Below are 19,429 nucleotides of genomic sequence, written 5' to 3' on the forward strand. Positions count from 1 at the left end.
ACAAGGTGAGGGCGTGGTCTGACTGCAACCAATCACAATTGTCGGGACAGTCGGTGAGCGGGGGAAGCAGTACAGATGCATGAGGGTAATAATCGGCCCTGGAAGAAGTGTTTCCGCCACCCGGAAGACTGGTAAGTATAGCAAGCTTGCTCTAATCCCCCTATCCCACATACCACCACTTTAAGGCGCCTGCTTCGAGTCCCCATAGACTTATATGGGGATCGGCGTCCAGCCAGATATACTGAATTAGTTTTGGCACAAAATAGCTTTATTTATTTATTTATTTTTTTTTTTTTTTTTTTAAATCCAGATGGACCTGCCGATCTTGGATATCTGCGGGTTTGCTAATTACTAACAATAAGGTTTTGTCACCACCAAATACTACGATGTATAAAAAAAACCAAAGCAGCTTTAGTTAAAGAACAACATACTAAGAAGAGACAAAAACGCAATAAAAATGTTTTAAAAACGCAAGTAACCTAATTTTACATAAAAGGTGCAGAAATTCTGCAACATTACAAACTGCCAAAAACAATAATCATGGAAATGTAGCATTTTAGATATATTTATTTACTAGCTGTAGTACCCGGCGTTGCCCGGGATTGTAACTGTCTCTCTGTCTCTCTCCCAGTCTCTGTCTGTCTGTGTCTGTCTCTTTCCCTGTCTGTCTCAGTCTCTGTGTGTGTCTGTCTCTCTGTCTTTTATCCATGTCTGTCTGTGTTTATCTCTCTCTCTGTGTCAGATTCTGTCTCTCTCTATCTCTGTCTCTATCTCTGTGTCTGTCTCTCTCTATCTTTGTGTCTGTCTCTCTCTATCTCTGTGTCTGTCTGTCTCAGTCTCTGTGTGTGTCTGTGTTTTGTCTATCTTTCTCTGTCTGTCTGTGTGTCTCTCTTTCCCCTTCTGTCTCTTTCCCCGTCTTTCTTTCCTAGTCTGTCTCTTTCCCTTTCCCTCTCTGTCTCTTTCCCTGTCTGCCTTTGTCTGTTTCTCTGTCTGTCTTTCCCTATCTCTTTCCCTCTCTTTCTTTATTTCTGTCTCTTTCCCCTCTGTCTGTCTCTATGCGTCTCCCCACTGACATATTACCTCACACATAAGCTTCTTATACTAAGAATGTCCTTTGTTCCTATAGCAACCAATCACAGCTCCTATTAATAACCTGTAACTCCCAGCTCCATTGACTTTAATGGAGGCAGGTTTTTTGGAGAATAACTGTAAAGCGCACGGTTAAATTTTCCCATCAAAACATAGTCTATGACGTTCCCTGGGTCACATGAGGCGTCTGTGCAAAATTTCGTGATTGCAAATGCAACGGTGCAGATTCCTTTAGCGAATATATATATATATATTACACACACACACTGCTTCATATGTTACATTTTTTTTGTTCCTCAGTGCTTTTCACTTGCTTTCCTATTTGTGGCACTCAACTATGTTGCCTAGTGTCCTTGGAGTGGCCAAAGCCCACCAGGTAAAGTCAACACTTTTTTTTTTTTTCACCAAGTGTCAAGTCTTATACCATCATGAATTGAACATGGAGAAGGAAAATCATTGTAGCCAACTAGAACTGACCCTGGGTTGAAAGACCTTAGAAATCGGGTCAGTGCTGTGTCCCCAATGTATTGAACAATAAATTAAGTACAAAAATCTAATTTTCTGTAGCAGATATGCATACCAGTTTTAACTGCCTATGTGGAATATTTTTAATTTTCAATTACTTCTTTTAATCTTTGAGTATCTACGCTGTTTTCCAGGATCACCCATATTTCATTCCAGATATTGATACTCTAAAAAGAAAGCTCCAAGCATCAGAAGATTCAAGAGCACAAAAAGAGAAGGAACTTAGAAATGCGAAAGACCGAGAGAAGCGTTTACGCCAGACTTGCCTTAGTATTTACCATGAGCTTATCAAGAGAAACTTGTTGAGTTCTGAGCTTCTGGACATTCTTCAGCCTTATGAAGGTAACCTTAAAGAAATTAGAAAAAAAATGTATACACGACGTCGGAGATTTATTAGGCTAAACATACCAGAATTCTGGCGACATCTCTTGACAAAGGGTGTGGTTTAGATGGAAAAGGGACGTGGCTTGAAATGTTGACAATTCAAACTTCGACTTGGCAGTCTAAAATTGGCCAGATTTATAAAACCGCATAAGCCACTATGATAAATTTGGCATGTTTACATGTAAATGGATGGTCAACATGTGCTTTCAATTGAACGTAACTCTTGATATCATCGGTTTGTCATTGTCTGTTTGGCTCATTGATGATCTAAGTGGGAGGAGTAAAGGGAGAACCCCGCTGCCGATGAAGATCCACTGGTCCAAGGACCGTGAGTTGGTGATTTTTTTTATTTGTCAACACGTGTTTCAATCACATGATTTTTTTTTTTTTTTTGTTCTGATGAAGATTGATTCTCAGAAATGCCTTGATAAAATAAAAAATCACCAACTCATTGGATCAGTGCTTCCTCAGCAGCAGCGCAGTTTTTCCCTTTCGTCCTTACACTCAGATCATTTTCTCCAGGGGCGTTGCAGCAGCCGTTTACATACGTTAATAGTAGTTGTGACTCTCACAACTACTCAAGATAAGCCTTGAAACCTACATTAACCCTCCGTGTTTTTCCAGGTAAGTCCCTATTTGCATTCCTTGTCTTTCCAGTTGTTTATTACCTATCGTGGTTTGGCTCATTAATAGCTTCAGTCAAAACAAAGAACTGTTTTTACAAGTGCACTAGGTGTTTTGACTAGTTTTTTCACTTCTCACCCATTGTGATTTATGTAAGTGTATGCTGAAAGACAGGTGTGAGCTGCATCTAAACATTTAGGGTAATGATCGATTGTTCCTAAACATGAGCTTGGAGGAATTTTAGCAGATTGCTCCCTACAAAACAGCTTCAACTTTATGTCTGGGGATTCTATCCCATGAATTGCTCACTTCCAGTTCTTTCACATTTCTACAGGATTAAGGTCAAGACTTTGTTTATTGTTCTTTGACCATTCTTTTGTAGAATAACTTGTGGGCTTTGAGTTGTTCTTGTGCTGTATGATCCATGCTCTTTTGAGACTTCGCTCATGAACAGATGTCCTGACATTTTCTTTTAGAAATGTTCAAATTCAGAATTCATTTTGCCATCAATGGTGGGAAGCAGTCCTGGTCCAGATGCAATGAGGTCCAAAGAATGAAGCTACCACCATGTTTCACAGATGGTACAAGGTTTTTCTTTCACCAAAAAAACTTCACATTTAAACTAAAAATCTCTATTTTGGCTTCGCCTGTGGACGAAACATTGTTTCAATAGCCTTCTGTCTTGTTCAAGTGATCGTGAGAAAACTGCAGACAGGCAGCAAAGTCCTTTTTGAAAAGCGGTGGTTTTCTTCTTGCAATCCTGCCATGCACACCAATCTGGTTCATTTGTCCTAATAGTGGAATTAGGAACATTCACATTATCTACTGTAAGGTAGCCTTTAGCTGCATAGAGGTTACCTTGGGTGTTTTGTGACCTCATGGACTATTCTCCACCAAGCTCTTAAGGCAGCGTTACATGCGCCGATATATCGTGCGATCACATGAACAATCGCACACGCCCCCATCGTTTGTACGTCTTGGGCAATTTGTTGCCCGTGTCGCACAAAGTCGTTAACCCCGTCACACGTACTTACCTCCCGAATGACTTCGCTGTGGGCGGCAAACATCCTCTTCCTGAAGGGGGAGGGATGTTCGGCGCCACAGCGATGTCACACAGCGGCCGCACAATAGAAACGGAGGGACGGAGATGAGCGAGACGTAACATCCCGCCCACCTCCTTCCTTCCGCATTGCCGACGGCCGCAGGTAAGCTGTGTTCGTCGTTCCTGAGGTGTCACATGGAGCGACGTGTGAACTATGAACAACCGGCCCACAGAAGGAGGAACGATTTTATGAAAATGAGTGATGTGTCAACAAGCAACGATAAGGTGAGTATTTTTGCTCGTTAACAGTCGCTCATAGCTGTCACACGCTACGATATGTCAAACAATGCTGGATGTGTGTCACGGAATCCGTGACCCCGACGACATATCGCTCGATATATCGTAGCATGTGACGCTGGCTTTAGAGTGATTTTTGTTGGTTGACCCCTTCTGGAGAGGGTTATAATGGTCATGATTGTGGATTGGTGGAATCCAAACGCTTTAGAGATGGCTTTGTAACCTTTCCCAGCCAGATGATCATCAACCGCTCTTCTTCAGAGGTCCTCAGAAATCTCATTTGCTTTGGCCATGATACATTTCTACAATAGTGAACATCAGACTTTGATTCCTGTCCTTTAAATAACACAACTCGCCCACTCACACAGTCTTCACCCTATTGATTGAAAACATCATACTCTAATTTCATCTTCAAATCATCTGCTAACCTAAACCTAAAGGTTCTCCTATTTTGTCACTGACAGACATGTGATATTGGATCATTTTCCTCAATAAAAAAATGCCAGTAATGTTTGATGTGGTTTTAGGTCTAATTTGTGCAGAAGTCTGAAATATTCTAATTGTTTCCCAAGTTCTCAAATTCGACTGTGAGAATGGAAGACCTGATAAAGCTCGGATGTCTTACCCCAGTTTTCTGTTTATATTGATGAACAAACAAGAAATTGGGGGAACCATATTATGCCAAATCATATAAGCAATATTCATACCTTTTTATTTTGCATCAATAGACATTCCTCTGGAACTTTTCAAAAAGCCTGAATCTGAGTATTCTGCCCAGCAGCGCATGTTTTCCCTGACTTTACAGCTGAATGATCCTTTGTCATACAGATATCTGAGGAAGGAAACCAAGCTCCCACTGCCAGGGCCAAGAAGACTTCGACAGTAAGTGGTGGGAAACTGTAGAGCATGGTTCATACTGGTGTCATGGTTTCAGTTATTATAATTGATAAGGGGGATCTCATCTAAGATGGTGGTAGATCTTGATGGGTCCTTCGTAGCCTGGCTTGACCATTAATACATTGTTTATAATTTTAGGTGGCTGAAGTCAGATCTTGGCGGACCTGGAATTAATTCCTTGGTCCTGAAATCACTGATCCAGAAGAAACCATCACATCCACAGTTGTATTCTCAGGTGTCTCTTATTTTAAGTACATTTTCCATTCAGCAAAATGTTGCTTTTGATTGCCATAGAAATAAACTTGTGGGTTTTGTGAACTTAGGCAAAGGTTGCTCTGGAAGTGGAAGCCAAGATGTAGCTAATGAAGTCCTGATGTTCACGCTTGTTGGAACAACCGGTCATTGGAAAGTCCCTATTGCTTATTTTTATGTGAAATCATTGACTCCACAAGCACAAAAGCAACTTCTTGTTCATGTTTTGCATGAGCTATACGAGAAGAGTTTTGAGGTAATTGTCATATCAATGGACAGAAATGTACGCAATGAAGAAATGTGCACCATGCTGGGCTGCGACTTCACAGATCCCTGGGAACTACAGACACACTTCTCCTTGCCCAACAGAGACTACAGACATTTTGTGGTGTTTGATGTGTGCAATGAACTGCAAACAATCAGTGACATGATAGAAGAGTTTGGCTCCATTCTGAGTCCAGAAGGAGTCATTGCATGGCAGTATATCACTGACTTGATGAACCTGCCTAGAATGTTTCCTCTCGTAGGGGACCTGAAGCTCGAGAAGATGATGCTGTTGTGTAATAAGCTAAGTGATACTGTGGCGAATGCACTGCAGTTTATTCAGGAGTTAAATTCTGAACATTTTCATGGCTTTCGAGCCATTACCAACTTTATAAAGGTAAGTATTTTATTAATTCGATTTAATCCTTTAATGATCTGGGTGTTTTCCATTTTTGCGCTGTTTATAGAAGTGTACTGAAAAAACAGGAAAAAAAAAATAAAAAGATTTTAAGTGGGTTGAAAGTTAAAAATATAAATGCAATTCTGACTTTGGGGGATGAGATGATTATTAAAGGACTAGTAAATCTACTGTCAGGTAGTCCAAGTATTTCTTTATCGCTTCATTGGGGGACACAGAGACCATGGGTTGTATGCTGCTGCCACTAGGAGGCGACACTAAGCAAAAAATAAGGAAACTCCTCCTATGCAGTATACACCCACCAACCGGCAATTGTACCCCAGTTTAAGCTTAGTGTCCATAGGAGGTGGACACACTTGGGGCTGCTCCAGCCCCTCAGGTTTGTATTTTTAATCTTTTCCCCTTTTTCTTTTCAGACACAGCTCGTCGGGCGACAGGGTGTAATTGCTCACCCTGCTCTCCCCCCTAGAGGCCGGTCGCACAGAAGTGGGGTCCGTCCGCCACTTTCGTTGACTTCCGTGCCTGTCTGGCAGGACCCTACCCCCCTAACACTCTCAAGACTGTTTGGGGGGCATCCGCACAGAGGGACAGGCGGATGGTCCTTGCCCCCCTCCCCCTGCACGCCCGCTCTCCACAGCCGGCCTGATCAGGGAGGGGAGACGAAAAAAATCATTGGAAGAACCCCGTCTCCCTTTGTCCTTCCCAGGGATCAAGCCAAGGAGGACAGGATCAAGCAAAGAGGACTATCAGCCACCGGGACAGGTACCCATCCCTTGTCCCGGGTCATGGGGGGCTCCGTTCCAAAAAAAAAAAAAAAAAAAAAAAGCGTCTCTTTAAATCATTATCTATCAGGCTTCGTTCTTACCCGGGTCAGCTCCCCTCCAGGCAGTACGCTCGGCTCCCCCACACAGCCCCGACCCCGTCCTCGGCGCCGTCCTCGGCTCCCCCTGCGGCCTCACCTAAAAATCTAGTCCCCGGCTTCTCTCCGGCCTAGCTCCCGTCCGGCCACGCCCCCTCCCGGCCAGCCTATCGCGTGTGCCCTCACTTCTAGCAGGCCCGCCCGCTCCAGCAGCCAGTCAGGGGAGGCCTCTGCGCGCCCTTTCCCAGCCAACCACGGGCCTCCTCTCTCTCTCTCTCCCGGCCGATACCTGCAGTCTGCGCGCCGTTTTTTCGCGCTCTTTTTTCGGCCCCTCCTCCGGCCTGGGCTCTCAGCAGCAGTCACTGCCCTGTCATATCCTGTGCGGCAGACACTCTACACGTGCAGCCACCGGCCTCACGTCCCTGCAGCTCCTCGGAGCCCCCACCTCTGCTCCCTCAGCCTGCATAGCTGTATAGGAAGCGCCTGCTTACAGAGACAGCTCAAACACAGAACGACAGAATCTGGGTAAGCTCTGCCACTGGGAGGCAGCTCCTTCCCCAGTACCTCACCCACCTGGCATCCTCCTGCCTCTCTTCTCTCGCCTCATTTCCTCTCTCTGTCCCATGTCCAGCACAAGAGCGACCCGCTCTCAACCACAGGCTATAGTGCTTCACTTCGCCTGCTCCTCTTGCCTAAAGAAGTTTCCCTCAGGGCAGTCCTCCCCCATCTGCGTAGCCGGTAGCACCCCTAACATGACTACTACGGAGCCCCCCACCGCCCGTAACGAGGACTCGGCCCCCATGCCTGGGTGGGCCTCAGCTCTCTCCCAGTCCGTGGACAAGCTAACTGACATGTCTCAGTCCTTAGCATCGGCCATAGACCGGCTGTCCGCCTCCTCCTCTGGAGTCCCTCCGGCGACCCAGAGCGAGTCTGAGCCCGCAGCGCCTCCAGCCCGGCAAGGCAGAACACAAGGGAGGTCTAGGAAGCGGTCCCTCTCTGGGTCTTCCTCCAGCTCCCCTAGCCCTGCTAGGGCCGCCAGAGCATCACGCTCGCTGTCTCCTGTCTCTTCTGCGGCAGCTCCAGATTCGTACCAGGACTCTGCTTCTGACTCCGATCTGGACTCTGAACATATATCCAAGCTGACCGGTATGATGGACAGTCTGGTCATTGCTGTCAATCAGACCCTAGAGGTACAGGACATTGACCCAGCGCCTACCTGTCAATCAGTCCCTTTCAAAAGAGCCAAGAAGCTGCCAAAAAGCTTTGGCAACCATAGGGAATTTGAGGATATTTTTTCCAGACAGTGGGAACATCCCGACAAGCGCTTCCAGAAACGCAAGCGGGCTCAGGTCCTTTATCCCTTCCCACCGGAACTTCTCCAGAAGTGGTCAGTGGCTCCTTCAGTGGATCCTCCGATCTCCCGACTCTCGTCCAGCACCACCCTGCCGCTGTTTGATGGAGCCTCCCTGAAGGATCCCTCGGACAGGACCATAGAATCCTTAGCCAGGTCAGCCTTTGAGGCCTCCGGCTCGGCCATCACTCCAGCCTTTGCGACCACCTGGGTTTCCAAGGCTGTCTCCGCCTGGGCAAAGATCCTTCGCCGTGGTATCCTGGCTGATGCTCCCAGACCAGAGCTGGCAGATCTGGCAGATCAGATCACTCACGCCGGAAAATATCTAGTCGCTGCGTCCCTTGACTCTGCTGCTTCCGCTGCCCTGGCAGCCGGCAACATTACTGCAATCCGCAGAGCCCTGTGGCTTAAGGCGTGGAACGCAGACTCCGCATCCAAGAAGTCTCTCACCAGTCTTCCCTTTGTCGGTACCAGGCTATTCGGAGAAAAGCTGGACAAGATCATCTCTGAGGCTACGGGAGGCAAGAGTACCTTCCTCCCCCAACAGAGGACCCCTCGTGCTCCTCCAAAGCCGCGGCTTTTTCCCTTTCGCACCTTTCGTCAATTCTCCACCAACGCCAACTCACGTCGGGAGCGGTCCCCGGCGCGTCAGGAGAGACGGAAGCCCTCCTTTAAGGCAGCACCCCACTGGCGTTCCTGGCGTTCCCGTGGCCAGCAGTCCAAGTCCTCCAGGTCCAGATCCCACAGATTTTCCTCCGCATGACTGGGCTCCCGTCACCGGGTCCCCATCCAGGGTCGGCGGTCGTCTCCGCAGATTCAGAAGCACGTGGCTTTCCGTGATAGACAACGCCTGGGTTCGAGACGTCGTCTCTCACGGCTACAAGATAGAGTTTTCTTCGCTCCCACGCTCACGCTTCGTCCAGTCCAAGCCCCCCAAGGATCTCTCCCTCACAAAGGGCTTCTTCGCAGCCATTCAAGACATGCGAGACTCTGGGGTCATCATCTCCGTACCCCCTCAAGACAGATTCCGGGGTTTTTATTCAAACCTCTTTGTGGTACCGAAGAAGAATGGCGCAGTCCGCCCCATCCTGGATCTCAAGCGTCTCAACAGGCGGGTCTGCCTCCGGCGATTCCGCATGGAGTCTCTGCGCTCAGTGATAGCGTCCCTGGAACCAGGGGAGTTCCTCTGCTCGGTGGACATCCAGGACGCCTATCTCCACATCCCGATCTTTCCAGCTCATCAGAGATTCCTACGCTTCATGGTTCAGGGGCAACACTTCCAGTTCACTGCCCTCCCATTCGGGCTCTCGACAGCTCCCAGAGTCTTCACCAAGGTGATGGCTACTGTCATGGCTATTCTTCGAACCCGGGGAATTCTAGCCATCCCGTATCTGGACGACATTTTGATCAAGGCTCCCTCGGCGGCGGAGTGCCGCGACAGTCTCAACATCACTCTGGATACTCTATCCCGTCTCGGCTGGTTGATCAACAGACCAAAGTCATCTCTGATCCCGTCTCAACGCATCTCATTTCTCGGCATGATCTTCGATACCTCGCAAGCGAAGGTTCTTCTGCCCAAGGACAAACTCACAGCTATTCTCAGGGGGATTTGGAAGCTCCAACGCGCACCTCGCTGCTCCCTTCGATACTGCATGAGCATCCTCGGGAAGATGGTGGCGTCAATGGAAGCGGTGCCCTACAGTCAATTCCACACTCGCCCCCTTCAAGGTCTTCTCCTCGCAGCATGGGACAAGTCCCCTCACTCCCTGGATCGACCAATTGCGATCCCTCCTCGAGTCAGACAATCATTGGAATGGTGGAGATGCTCTCCCCTCATCCTCCAAGGGAGATCATTTCTTCCCCTTCGATGGAGGGTCGTCACGACAGACGCCAGCCTGCTAGGATGGGGAGCCACTTTCCAGGACCTCACAGTTCAGGGTCGCTGGACCGAGCCGGAAACCAAACTTCCCATCAACATCTTGGAACTCAGATCAGTTCGCCTAGCTCTATTTCATTGGAAGGCTCTGCTTCGCGGACACCCAGTTCGGGTGCAGTCCAACAATGCAACCACTGTGGCCTACATAAACCATCAAGGCGGAACACGCAGCCGTGCGGCAATGAGAGAGGTATCTCAAATCCTCGACTGGGCCGAACAGAACATCCCAGCGATTTCGGCGGTCCACATCCCGGGCGTGGACAATTGGGCCGCCGACTTCCTCAGCCGAGAGGGCCTCGACGCCGGAGAATGGTCCCTCAATCCCAGAATCTTCCAACAGATCTGTGCCAGGTGGGGGACCCCCGACGTGGATCTCCTGGCCTCCAGGTGGAATCACAAGGTTCCCCAGTTCGTCTCCAGGGCAAGAGACCCACTAGCGCTCGCAACGGACGCCCTAGCGATCCCCTGGTCGCAGTTCTCTCTGCCGTTCCTCTTCCCTCCACTTCCGCTTATACCCAAGCTAGTCAAGAAGATCAAGGCGGAGGGAGTTCCGGTAATTCTTGTGGCCCCAGATTGGCCTCGACGCCCGTGGTACGCAGAGCTCGTGCACCTTCTCGCCGACGTTCCGTGGAGACTTCCAGACGTCCAGGATCTTCTCACTCAAGGGCCTTTTCTTCACCAGAATTCACAGTCGCTCAATTTAACGGCATGGCTGTTGAAGCCGCAGTACTAACTTCCGCGGGATTCTCAGAACAGGTCGTCCAGACAATGATCAAAGCTCGGAAGCCTTCTTCTTCCCGCATTTACCACCGGACGTGGAAGGCCTATTTCCGCTGGTGTGAAGCTAACCAGGTCACAGCCATGACCTTCTCCTTACCAGTTCTGTTGTCATTCCTACAATCTGGTCTGGAGGCTGGATTAGCACTCAGCTCCCGCAAGGGTCAGGTGTCTGCTCTTTCCATTCTCTTTCAAAGGAGGATTGCCTCTCGGTCACAGGTTCGCACATTCATTCAGGGAGCCGCGCATGCGGCGCCCCCCGTTCAACCTCCGGTGGAGCCCTGGGACCTTAACCTGGTTCTGTCTGTTCTCCAGCATTCTCCCTTCGAACCTATGCAGGAGACGTCCCTCATGTTCCTCTCTTGGAAGGTCGCCTTCTTAGTTGCCATCACGTCAATCAGGCGGGTATCTGAGCTAGCGGCGCTTTCCTGCCGCTCTCCATATCTTGTCTTCCACCAGGATAAGGTAGTCCTCCGTCCGGTTCCTTCCTTCTGCCCAAGGTGGTTTCCTCCTTCCATCTTAACGAGGACATTGTTCTTCCCTCCTTTTGTCCGAATCCTTCACACCCTCGTGAGATTCTTCTCCACAAGCTGGACTTGGTCAGAGCTCTCCGTTTGTACATTTCCAGGACCTCTCAATTCAGACGGTCGGATTCCCTTTTTGTACTTCCGTCTGGCCCGCGCAGAGGCCTACCTGCCTCCAAGTCCTCCATTTCGCGATGGATTCGCTCCGCCGTACTGGAAGCCTACCGGGTAAGACGGAGAACGCGCCCACTCAGGATTACGGCCCATTCCACCAGGGCGGTGGGAGCCTTGTGGGCGGTCCGAAACCACGCTCCAGCGTCGCAGCTCTGCAAAGCGGCCACCTGGTCTTCGCTCCACACTTTCACTAAGTTCTACAGGGTCCACACTTTCGCATCCTCCGATGCGAGCCTCGGTAGAAGAGTCCTGCAGGCTGCAGTGGACCGAGGTCAGCCCTGAGAGTAACATTAGACCCACCCGCGGGACTGCTTTAGGACGTCCCATGGTCTCTGTGTCCCCCAATGAAGCGATAAAGAAAAGTAGATTTTGGGTACTCACCGTAAAATCTCTTTCTTGGAGCCTTCATTGGGGGACACAGCACCCGCCCTTGTGTTGGACATATGTTACTGTTCAATGTTTCTGTTGGCTGTTGAGTTTAATGTCCACTTCTGTATGATTGAGCGTTTTGTTCTACTGTTGTCTCCTATTGCTTTCTCACTAACTGAGGTACAATTGCCGGTTGGTGGGTGTATACTGCATAGGAGGAGTTTCCTTATTTTTTGCTTAGTGTCCCCTCCTAGTGGCAGCAGCATACAACCCATGGTCTCTGTGTCCCCCAATGAAGGCTCCAAGAAAGAGATTTTACGGTGAGTACCCAAAATCTACTTTTTCATGAGCTTCGTATAATCCTGTACTCTGCTAGTCAGCAGTGTAGACATGGTTATACAGGGCTCAGCATTCAGAGAACTTATCAGAATGATAGCAAGCAGTCTAGTAAGTGGTACATCGCTTGAATCAGTCTCTACCACTACATCGTGCTCTTCTCAGATGAGGAAAAAACCTCATCCCTTTAGCCAGCGTCAAACCTTCTAAAGCAGGAGTGTCTTCCACAGCCACATTTAGTCATGCAGCTGTCATACCGCAAATTGATGATCCCTGATTTTCTAATAAACCTGGCGCCTTCTTGGCTAATGACTCAACTAAGAGCAGGTTACACCAACTAACTCACTTCAACGTTTTCAGTATTCAGTCTGCATGGCAGCCTGATTTAGGGATTTACTAAGTGGATAAGCAAGAAAAAAAACCATATACTGTCAGCCCATCTCCTGGGTTCAGGTCCTGGCTCCAGATTCGCAGTTTGGACGCCTTGGCATAGCAGAGGTTTCATAGAACAAATAGAGTCCAGCGCTGGAAGAACCGGGCCAAAAACACGTATGCCATAAAACTTCAAATTTATTCATTTCATTAAAATTGCCAAGTGGCCTACCCTCACTATATAATTTAAATGAGTAGTGTCCACTTTTGTGAATTTTTTTCTTGCCCCAACCCCTCATACAAGCTGTACACTGACTACATTGTAAGCAGTGTGAATTTGGAGTGCCTTCTAACTAACTCTCCCAGCCATTAATGTCTAAACCGCTGGCAACATAAGTGAGTACACCCCTGAGTGAAAATGTACAAATTGTGCTCAATTAGCCATTTCCCTCCACGGTTACAAGGTGTTAGGTGTGAATGAGGAGTATGTGCGTTACATTTGGGGTTATTGCTCATATTGGTCACTGGAAATTCAACATGGCACCTCATGGCAAAGAATTCTCAGAATCTGAAAAAAGAATGGTTGTTTTATATCAGTGTTTCTCAACTCCAGTCCTCAAGACCCACCAACAGATCATGTTTTTAGGTTTTCCTCAATGTTAAACAGGGAATAATTCCATCACCTCTGCAACATTAAGGAAATCCTGAAAACATGATCTGTTGGTGGGTCTTGAGGACTGGAGTTGAGAAACACTGTTCTATATAAAGATGGCCTAGACTATAAGAAGATTGCCAACACCCTGAAACTGAGCTTCAGCACAATAGCAAAGACCATACAGTGGTTTAACAAGACAGGTTCCACTCAGTACAGTCCTCGCCATGGTCGACCAAAGAAGTTGGGTGCACGTGCTCAGCATCCTATCCAAATGTTGTCTTTTCAAAATGGATGTATAAGTGCTGTCAGCACTGCTGCAGAGGTGTAAGGGGTGGGGGTCAGCCTGTAAGTGTTCAATTCATACAGCGCATATCAAATTGATGTGCATGGTTGTTGTCCCAGAAGGAAGCCTCTTCTAAAGATGATGCACAAGAACACCTACAAACAGTTTGCTAAAGACAAGCAGACTATAAGGACATGGATTACTGGAACCATGTTCAATGGTCTGATGAGAAAACGATAAACAGACTTGGTTCAGATAGTGTCAAGCGTGTGTGGCGTCAACCAGTTGATGAAGACAAATGTTTCTTGCCCCAAGTCAAGCATGGTGGTGAGAGCGTCATGGTATGGGGCTCCATGAGTGCTGGTGGCAGTGGGGAGCTATAGTTCATTGAAGGGACCATGAATACCAACATGTACTGTGACATACTGAAGTAGAGCATGGTCCCCCCCCCCTTCAGAAACTGGGCCACAGGGCAGTATTCCAACATAACCCCAAACGCATCTCCAAGATGACCACTGCCTTTCTAAACAAAATGAGGGTAAAGGTGCTGGACTGGCCAAGCATATCTCCAGACCTAAGACCTATTGAGCATATGTGGAATATTCTCAAACAGAAGGTGGAGGAGCGCAAGGTCTCTAACATCAACCATCTCTGTGATGTCATCATGGAGAATGGAAGAGGACTCCAGTGACTCCTGTGAAGCTCTAGTGAACTCCATGCCAAAAAAGAGTTAAGGCATTGCTTGAAAATAAAGGTGACCGCACAAAATATTTACACTTTCAGCACCATTTGGCCATTTTCACTTAGGCATGTACTTACTTTTGTTGCCAGCGGTTTAGACTTTAATCTATGTGTCTTACTTAGAGGACATACCAAATTTACACTGTTATACAAGCTGTATACTATCTACATTTTATCAAAGTGTTCAGTGTTGTCCCATTTAAAGATATAATAAAATATTTATAAAAATGTGAGGGGTGTATTCACTTTTGTGATATACACTGACTAGCAATAGGGTAACGATGTTTTGAAGTTTTTGACTTTCCGGCAGCGTTCGTTCCAGGTTTTTGTGAGCCTCGGGGGAAAGAGTCTCAGTAGGACCCATGCACATACATAGATACTGTACATATTTAAAAATTCACAATACACACACACACACACACACACACACACACACACACACACCGATTTCTTCTCGCCGGTAGAATCCTGAGAGGCTGTGCAATGGAGCGCAAGGACCTGCCGCAATGCTAGCTTACAGGACCCGCTGACACGTGACTTCCTCCCATCATTCCCTGCGACCGGAAGCATTCTTTAACGCTGGATGTGATGTGTGTGTGTGAGATCAGAGATCTGCTGGGGGGGGGGGGAGGAGGTAAAGTCACCCCCCATCCGCATTTTTCCAAAAATAAGACCTCCTCCAAAAATAAGCCGTAGTGCTTTCTTGGGGGTAAAATAAAAAAAAAGGTCTTATTTTTGGAAAAACACGGTAGAAGCATTATATTCCAGCAACTGTAATAGCCAGATGTTAGACACTAAAAAAGAGAATTTTGTTTACTTACCGTAAATTCTTTTTCTTATAGTTCCGTATTGGGAGACCCAGACATTGGGTGTATAGCTTCTGCCTCCGGAGGACACACAAAGTACTACACTCAAAAGTGTAGCTCCTCCATCTGAGCTTATACACCCCCTGGAGAACCAGATCTAGCCAGTTTAGTGCAAAAGCTGAAGGAGAATAGCCACCCACAAGTAAAAACAGAGCAAGAACAGGAAAAACCGGAGACTCTGTCCACGACAACAGCCGGTGATAACACGCGGAACAAGAAACTGCCAACAGGCAACAGGGAGGGTGCTGGGTCTCCCAATACGGAAGTATAAGAAAAAGAATTTACGGTAAGTAAACAAAATTCTCTTTTTCTTTATCGTTCCTATGGGAGACCCAGACATTGGGACGTCTCAAAGCAGTCCATGGGTGGGAATAAACAGAAAAACTAAGAAGTAGGCGGAGCCTGACTTCACAAATGGGCGACAGCCGCCTGAAGGATGCATCTGCCCAAGCTCGCATCTGCCGAAGCATGAGCATGCACTTGGTAGTGCTTCGAGAAGGTATGCAGGCTAGCCCAAGTGGCAGCCTGACAGACTTGCTGAGCCGTAGCCTGGTGCCTGAAAGCCCAAGAGGCACCGACAGCTCTGGTCGAGTGTGCCTTGATCCCCGGCGGGGGAGGCACCTGAGAACACTGGTAAGCATCCGAAATGGTCGACCTAATCCAACGGGCTAAGGTCGGCTTAGAAGCAGAGAGGCCCTTGCGCCGACCTGTGGTTAGCACAAAAAGAGAGGTGCATCGCCTAAGAGTAGCGGTGCGAGATACATAGATCCGGAGAGCACGCACCAGGTCCAGAGTATGCAACGCTTTTTCAAAGCGATGAACAGGAGCCGGACAAAAGGAAGGTAGGGTAATGTCCTGGTTAAGGTGGAAAGGAGAAACCACCTTAGGAAGAAAGTCCGGAGTCGGACGGAGAACCACCTTGTCTTGATGAAAAACCAAGAAAGGTGACTCCGAAGAGAGCGCAGCCAACTCAGAGACTCTCCTGAGGGAAGTTATGGCCACTAGAAAGACCACTTTCTGTGAAAGACGAAATAAAGAAACCTCCCTAAAAGGCTCAAAGGGGGGTTTCTGCAAAACCGTGAGAACCAAATTGAGGTCCCAGGGATCCAAGGGCCACCAGTAAGGTGGAATGATGTTAGACGCGCCCTGCATGAAGGTGCGGACCTGAGCCAGCCGGGCGATACGCCGCTGGAACAGCACTGACAGAGCCGAGACTTGTCCCTTGAGAGAGTTGAGGGACAGTCCCAGCTGCAGACCGGGCTGTAGAAAGGACAGAAGGGTCGGCAAGGAAAAAGGCCAAGGAGGATGGCCGGAAGAGCGACACCAGGACAGGAAAACTTTACAAGTCCTGTGATAGATCTTGGCAGAGGAAGACTTACGTGCCCGAGTCATAGTGGAGATGACTTCAGGGGGGATAACAGAAGCCGTCAAGATCCAGGACTCAAGAGCCACGCCGTCAATCTGAGAGCCGCAGAATTCTCGCGGAAAAACAGACCTTGTGAGAGAAGGTCTGGACGGTCCGGAAGATGCCACGGCACCTCTACGGACAGATGGAGCAGGTCTGGGTACCAAGCTCGCCTGGGCCAGTCCGGAGCAATGAGGATGACTCGACGGCCCTCCATTCTGAGCTTGCGCAGAACTCTGGGCAAGAGAGCTAGAGGGGGAAACACGTAGGACAGACGAAACCAGTCTTGAACCAGAGCGTCCGTGGCGAATGCCTGAGGATCGTGGGAGCGAGCCATGTAAACCGGAACCTTGTTGTTGTGACGGGATGCCATTAGGTCCACGTCCGGAGTGCCCCACTTGCGGCAGATTGACTGAAACACTGCCGGATGAAGGGACCACTCGCCACTATCTACGGTTAGACGGCTGAGATAATCTGCCTCCCAGTTTTCCACGCCTGGGATGTGGACTGCGGATATGGTGGACTTGGAGTCCTCCGTCCATTGAAGGATGCGTTGCACCTCCAACATTGCTAGGCGGCTGCGTGTCCCGCCTTGGTGATTGATGTAGGCAACCGCTGTCGCGTTGTCTGACTGGACTCGGATGTGCTTGCCCGCCAATAGGTGGTGAAAAGCTAGGAGAGCCAGAAGCACGGCTCTGGTTTCCAGCACATTGATTGAGAGGGCTGACTCGGACGGAGTCCAAGTGCCCTGTGCTCGGTGGTGGAGACATACCGCTCCCCAGCCGGATAGACTGGCATCCGTGGTGAGAATCACCCAGGACAGGGCCAGGAAGGAGCGTCCCTGAGACAGAGAGAGGGGCCGAAGCCACCTCTGAAGAGAGCTCCTGGTCTGTGGCGACAGAGCCACTAACCTGTGCAAGGAGGAAGGCCGCTTGTCCCAACAGCGGAGAATGTCCAGCTGCAGTGGACGCAGATGGAACTGGGCAAAGGGAACAGCCTCCATTGACGCCACCATCTGACCCAGCACCTGCATCAGGTGCCTGATGGAATAACGGCGGGGCCTCAGCAGAGAGCGCACCGCCAGTTGGAGGGACTGCTGTTTGATTAAAGGCAACTTCACAAGTGCCGGCAGAGTCTCGAACTACATCCCTAGGTACGTGAGCCTCTGGGTCGGAGTCAGAGTGGATTTGGGCAGATTGAAAAGCCACCCGAATTGGGCTAGAGTGGCGACAGTGAGCGAGACACTCCGCTGACAGTCTGCATTGGATGAAGCCTTGACTAGAAGGTCGTCCAGGTAAGGAATCACTGCCAACCCCTGGAGGTGCAGAACCGCAACCACTGCTGCCATGACCTTGGTGAATACCCGAGGGACCGTGGCTAACCCGAAGGGGAGAGCCACGAATTGGAAATGTTCCTCTCCGATTGCAAAACGTAGCCAACGCTGGTGTGAAACTGCAATTGGCACATGCAGATAGGCATCTCTGATGTCGATGGATGCCAGGAAATCCCCTTGGGTCATTGAGGCAATGACTGACCGCAGAGACTCCATGCGAAAATGCCGCACCTGAACATGCTTGTTGAGAAGCTTGAGATCCAGGATGGGCCGGAAGGAACCGTCCTTTTTGGGGACTAGGAAGAGATTTGAGTAGAAACCTCTGAACCGTTCCCGGGCGGGAACCGGTACAATTACTCCGTTAGCCTGCAAGGATGCCACGGCCTGAGAGAAGGCGGCGGCCTTGGAGCAGGGGGGAGTTGACAGAAAAAATCTGTTTGGCGGGCTGGAAGAGAATTCTATCCTGTAGCCGTGGGAGATGATATCCCGCACCCACTGATCGGAGACGTGTTGAAACCACACGTCGCCAAAGTGGGAGAGCCTGCCACCGACTAAGGACGTTGCTGGAGCGGACAGATAGTCAAGAGGAGGTTGCCTTAGTGGCAGCAGCTCCTGCGGTCTTCTGTGGACGCGCTTTTGTGCGACAGTTGGATTTTTGGTCCTTGGCTGAGTTAGTGGACGAGGCCGAGGGCTTAGAGGACGACCAGTTGGAGGAACGAAAGGAACGAAACCTCGACTGATTCCTGCCCTGGACAGGTTTCCGGGGTTTGGTTTGTGGCATGGAAGTACTCTTCCCGCCCGTAGCTTCCTTAATAATTTCATCCAGCTGTTCACCGAACAGCCTGGACCCAGCAAAAGGGAGTCCAGCAAGGTACTTCTTTGAAGAAGCATCTGCCTTCCACTCTCGAAGCCACAAGATCCTGCGGATAGCGAGGGAATTAGCCGAAGCCACCGCAGTGCGGTGAGAAGCCTCCAGCATGGCAGACATGGCATAGGATGAAAAAGCTGAAGCTTGGGAAGTTAAGGTAACCATTTCGGGCATAGATTCCCTAGCGAGGGAATGCATCTCCTCTAGACAAGCAGAGATGGCTTTGAGAGCCCACACTGCTGCAAAAGTCGGGGAGAACAAGGCCCCTGCCGCTTCATATACAGATTTGGCCAGAAGGTCAACCTGGCGGTCAGTGGAATCCTTAAGAGAGGTGCCGTCAGCCACTGATACAACGGTCCGGGTTGAGAGTCTAGACACCGGGGGGTCTACCTTTGGTGAATGAGCCCACTCCTTGACCACCTCAGGTGGAAAGGGAAAACGGTCATCAGAACCACGCTTTGGGAAGCGTTTGTCAGGACAGGCCCTAGGCTTGGTCACAGCGGCCTGAAAACTGGAGTGGTTAAAGAACACACTCTGACCTCTTAGGCAAGGTAAACTGGTGCTTTTCTGCCAGAGAGGGTTGCTCCTCTGATACTGGCGGATTGAGATCCAGTACTGAATTAATGGATGCAATCAAATCACTAACATCTGAGTCACTTTCGGACAGATCAATGGGGCACATGGAGTTAGCCTCTGAGCCCCCTGTAAAGGCATCCTCCTCGTCCTGCGAGTCAGCTTCTGAAAAAGAGACGTGGGACGAGGAAGGAGAGGGAGCCCTGCGTCTCCTC

At 49.2% G+C, this 19,429-nt stretch overlaps 1 protein-coding gene across 3 annotated transcripts in view; it reads left to right on the top strand.

Moving 5' to 3' along the window:
- The window catches only part of THAP9 (THAP domain containing 9), a 65,094-nt gene that overhangs the window by 38,232 nt on the left and 7,433 nt on the right, over nt 1–19,429 (top strand). For 2 of the 3 annotated variants that reach the window (XM_075345265.1, XM_075345266.1), the window contains exons 5-7: nt 1,749–1,956; nt 4,690–4,843; nt 4,997–5,771. In XM_075345265.1, the coding sequence (XP_075201380.1) occupies nt 1,749–1,956; nt 4,690–4,843; nt 4,997–5,771 (1,137 nt within the window). Of the gene's footprint in view, nt 1–1,395; nt 1,466–1,748; nt 1,957–4,689; nt 4,844–4,996; nt 5,772–19,429 lie in introns of those variants that run through there. The other variant, XM_075345267.1, reaches the window with a different exon arrangement.

Source organism: Anomaloglossus baeobatrachus, chromosome 4 (assembly GCF_048569485.1).
Source record: "Anomaloglossus baeobatrachus isolate aAnoBae1 chromosome 4, aAnoBae1.hap1, whole genome shotgun sequence".
Lineage (NCBI taxonomy): Eukaryota > Metazoa > Chordata > Amphibia > Anura > Aromobatidae > Anomaloglossus > Anomaloglossus baeobatrachus.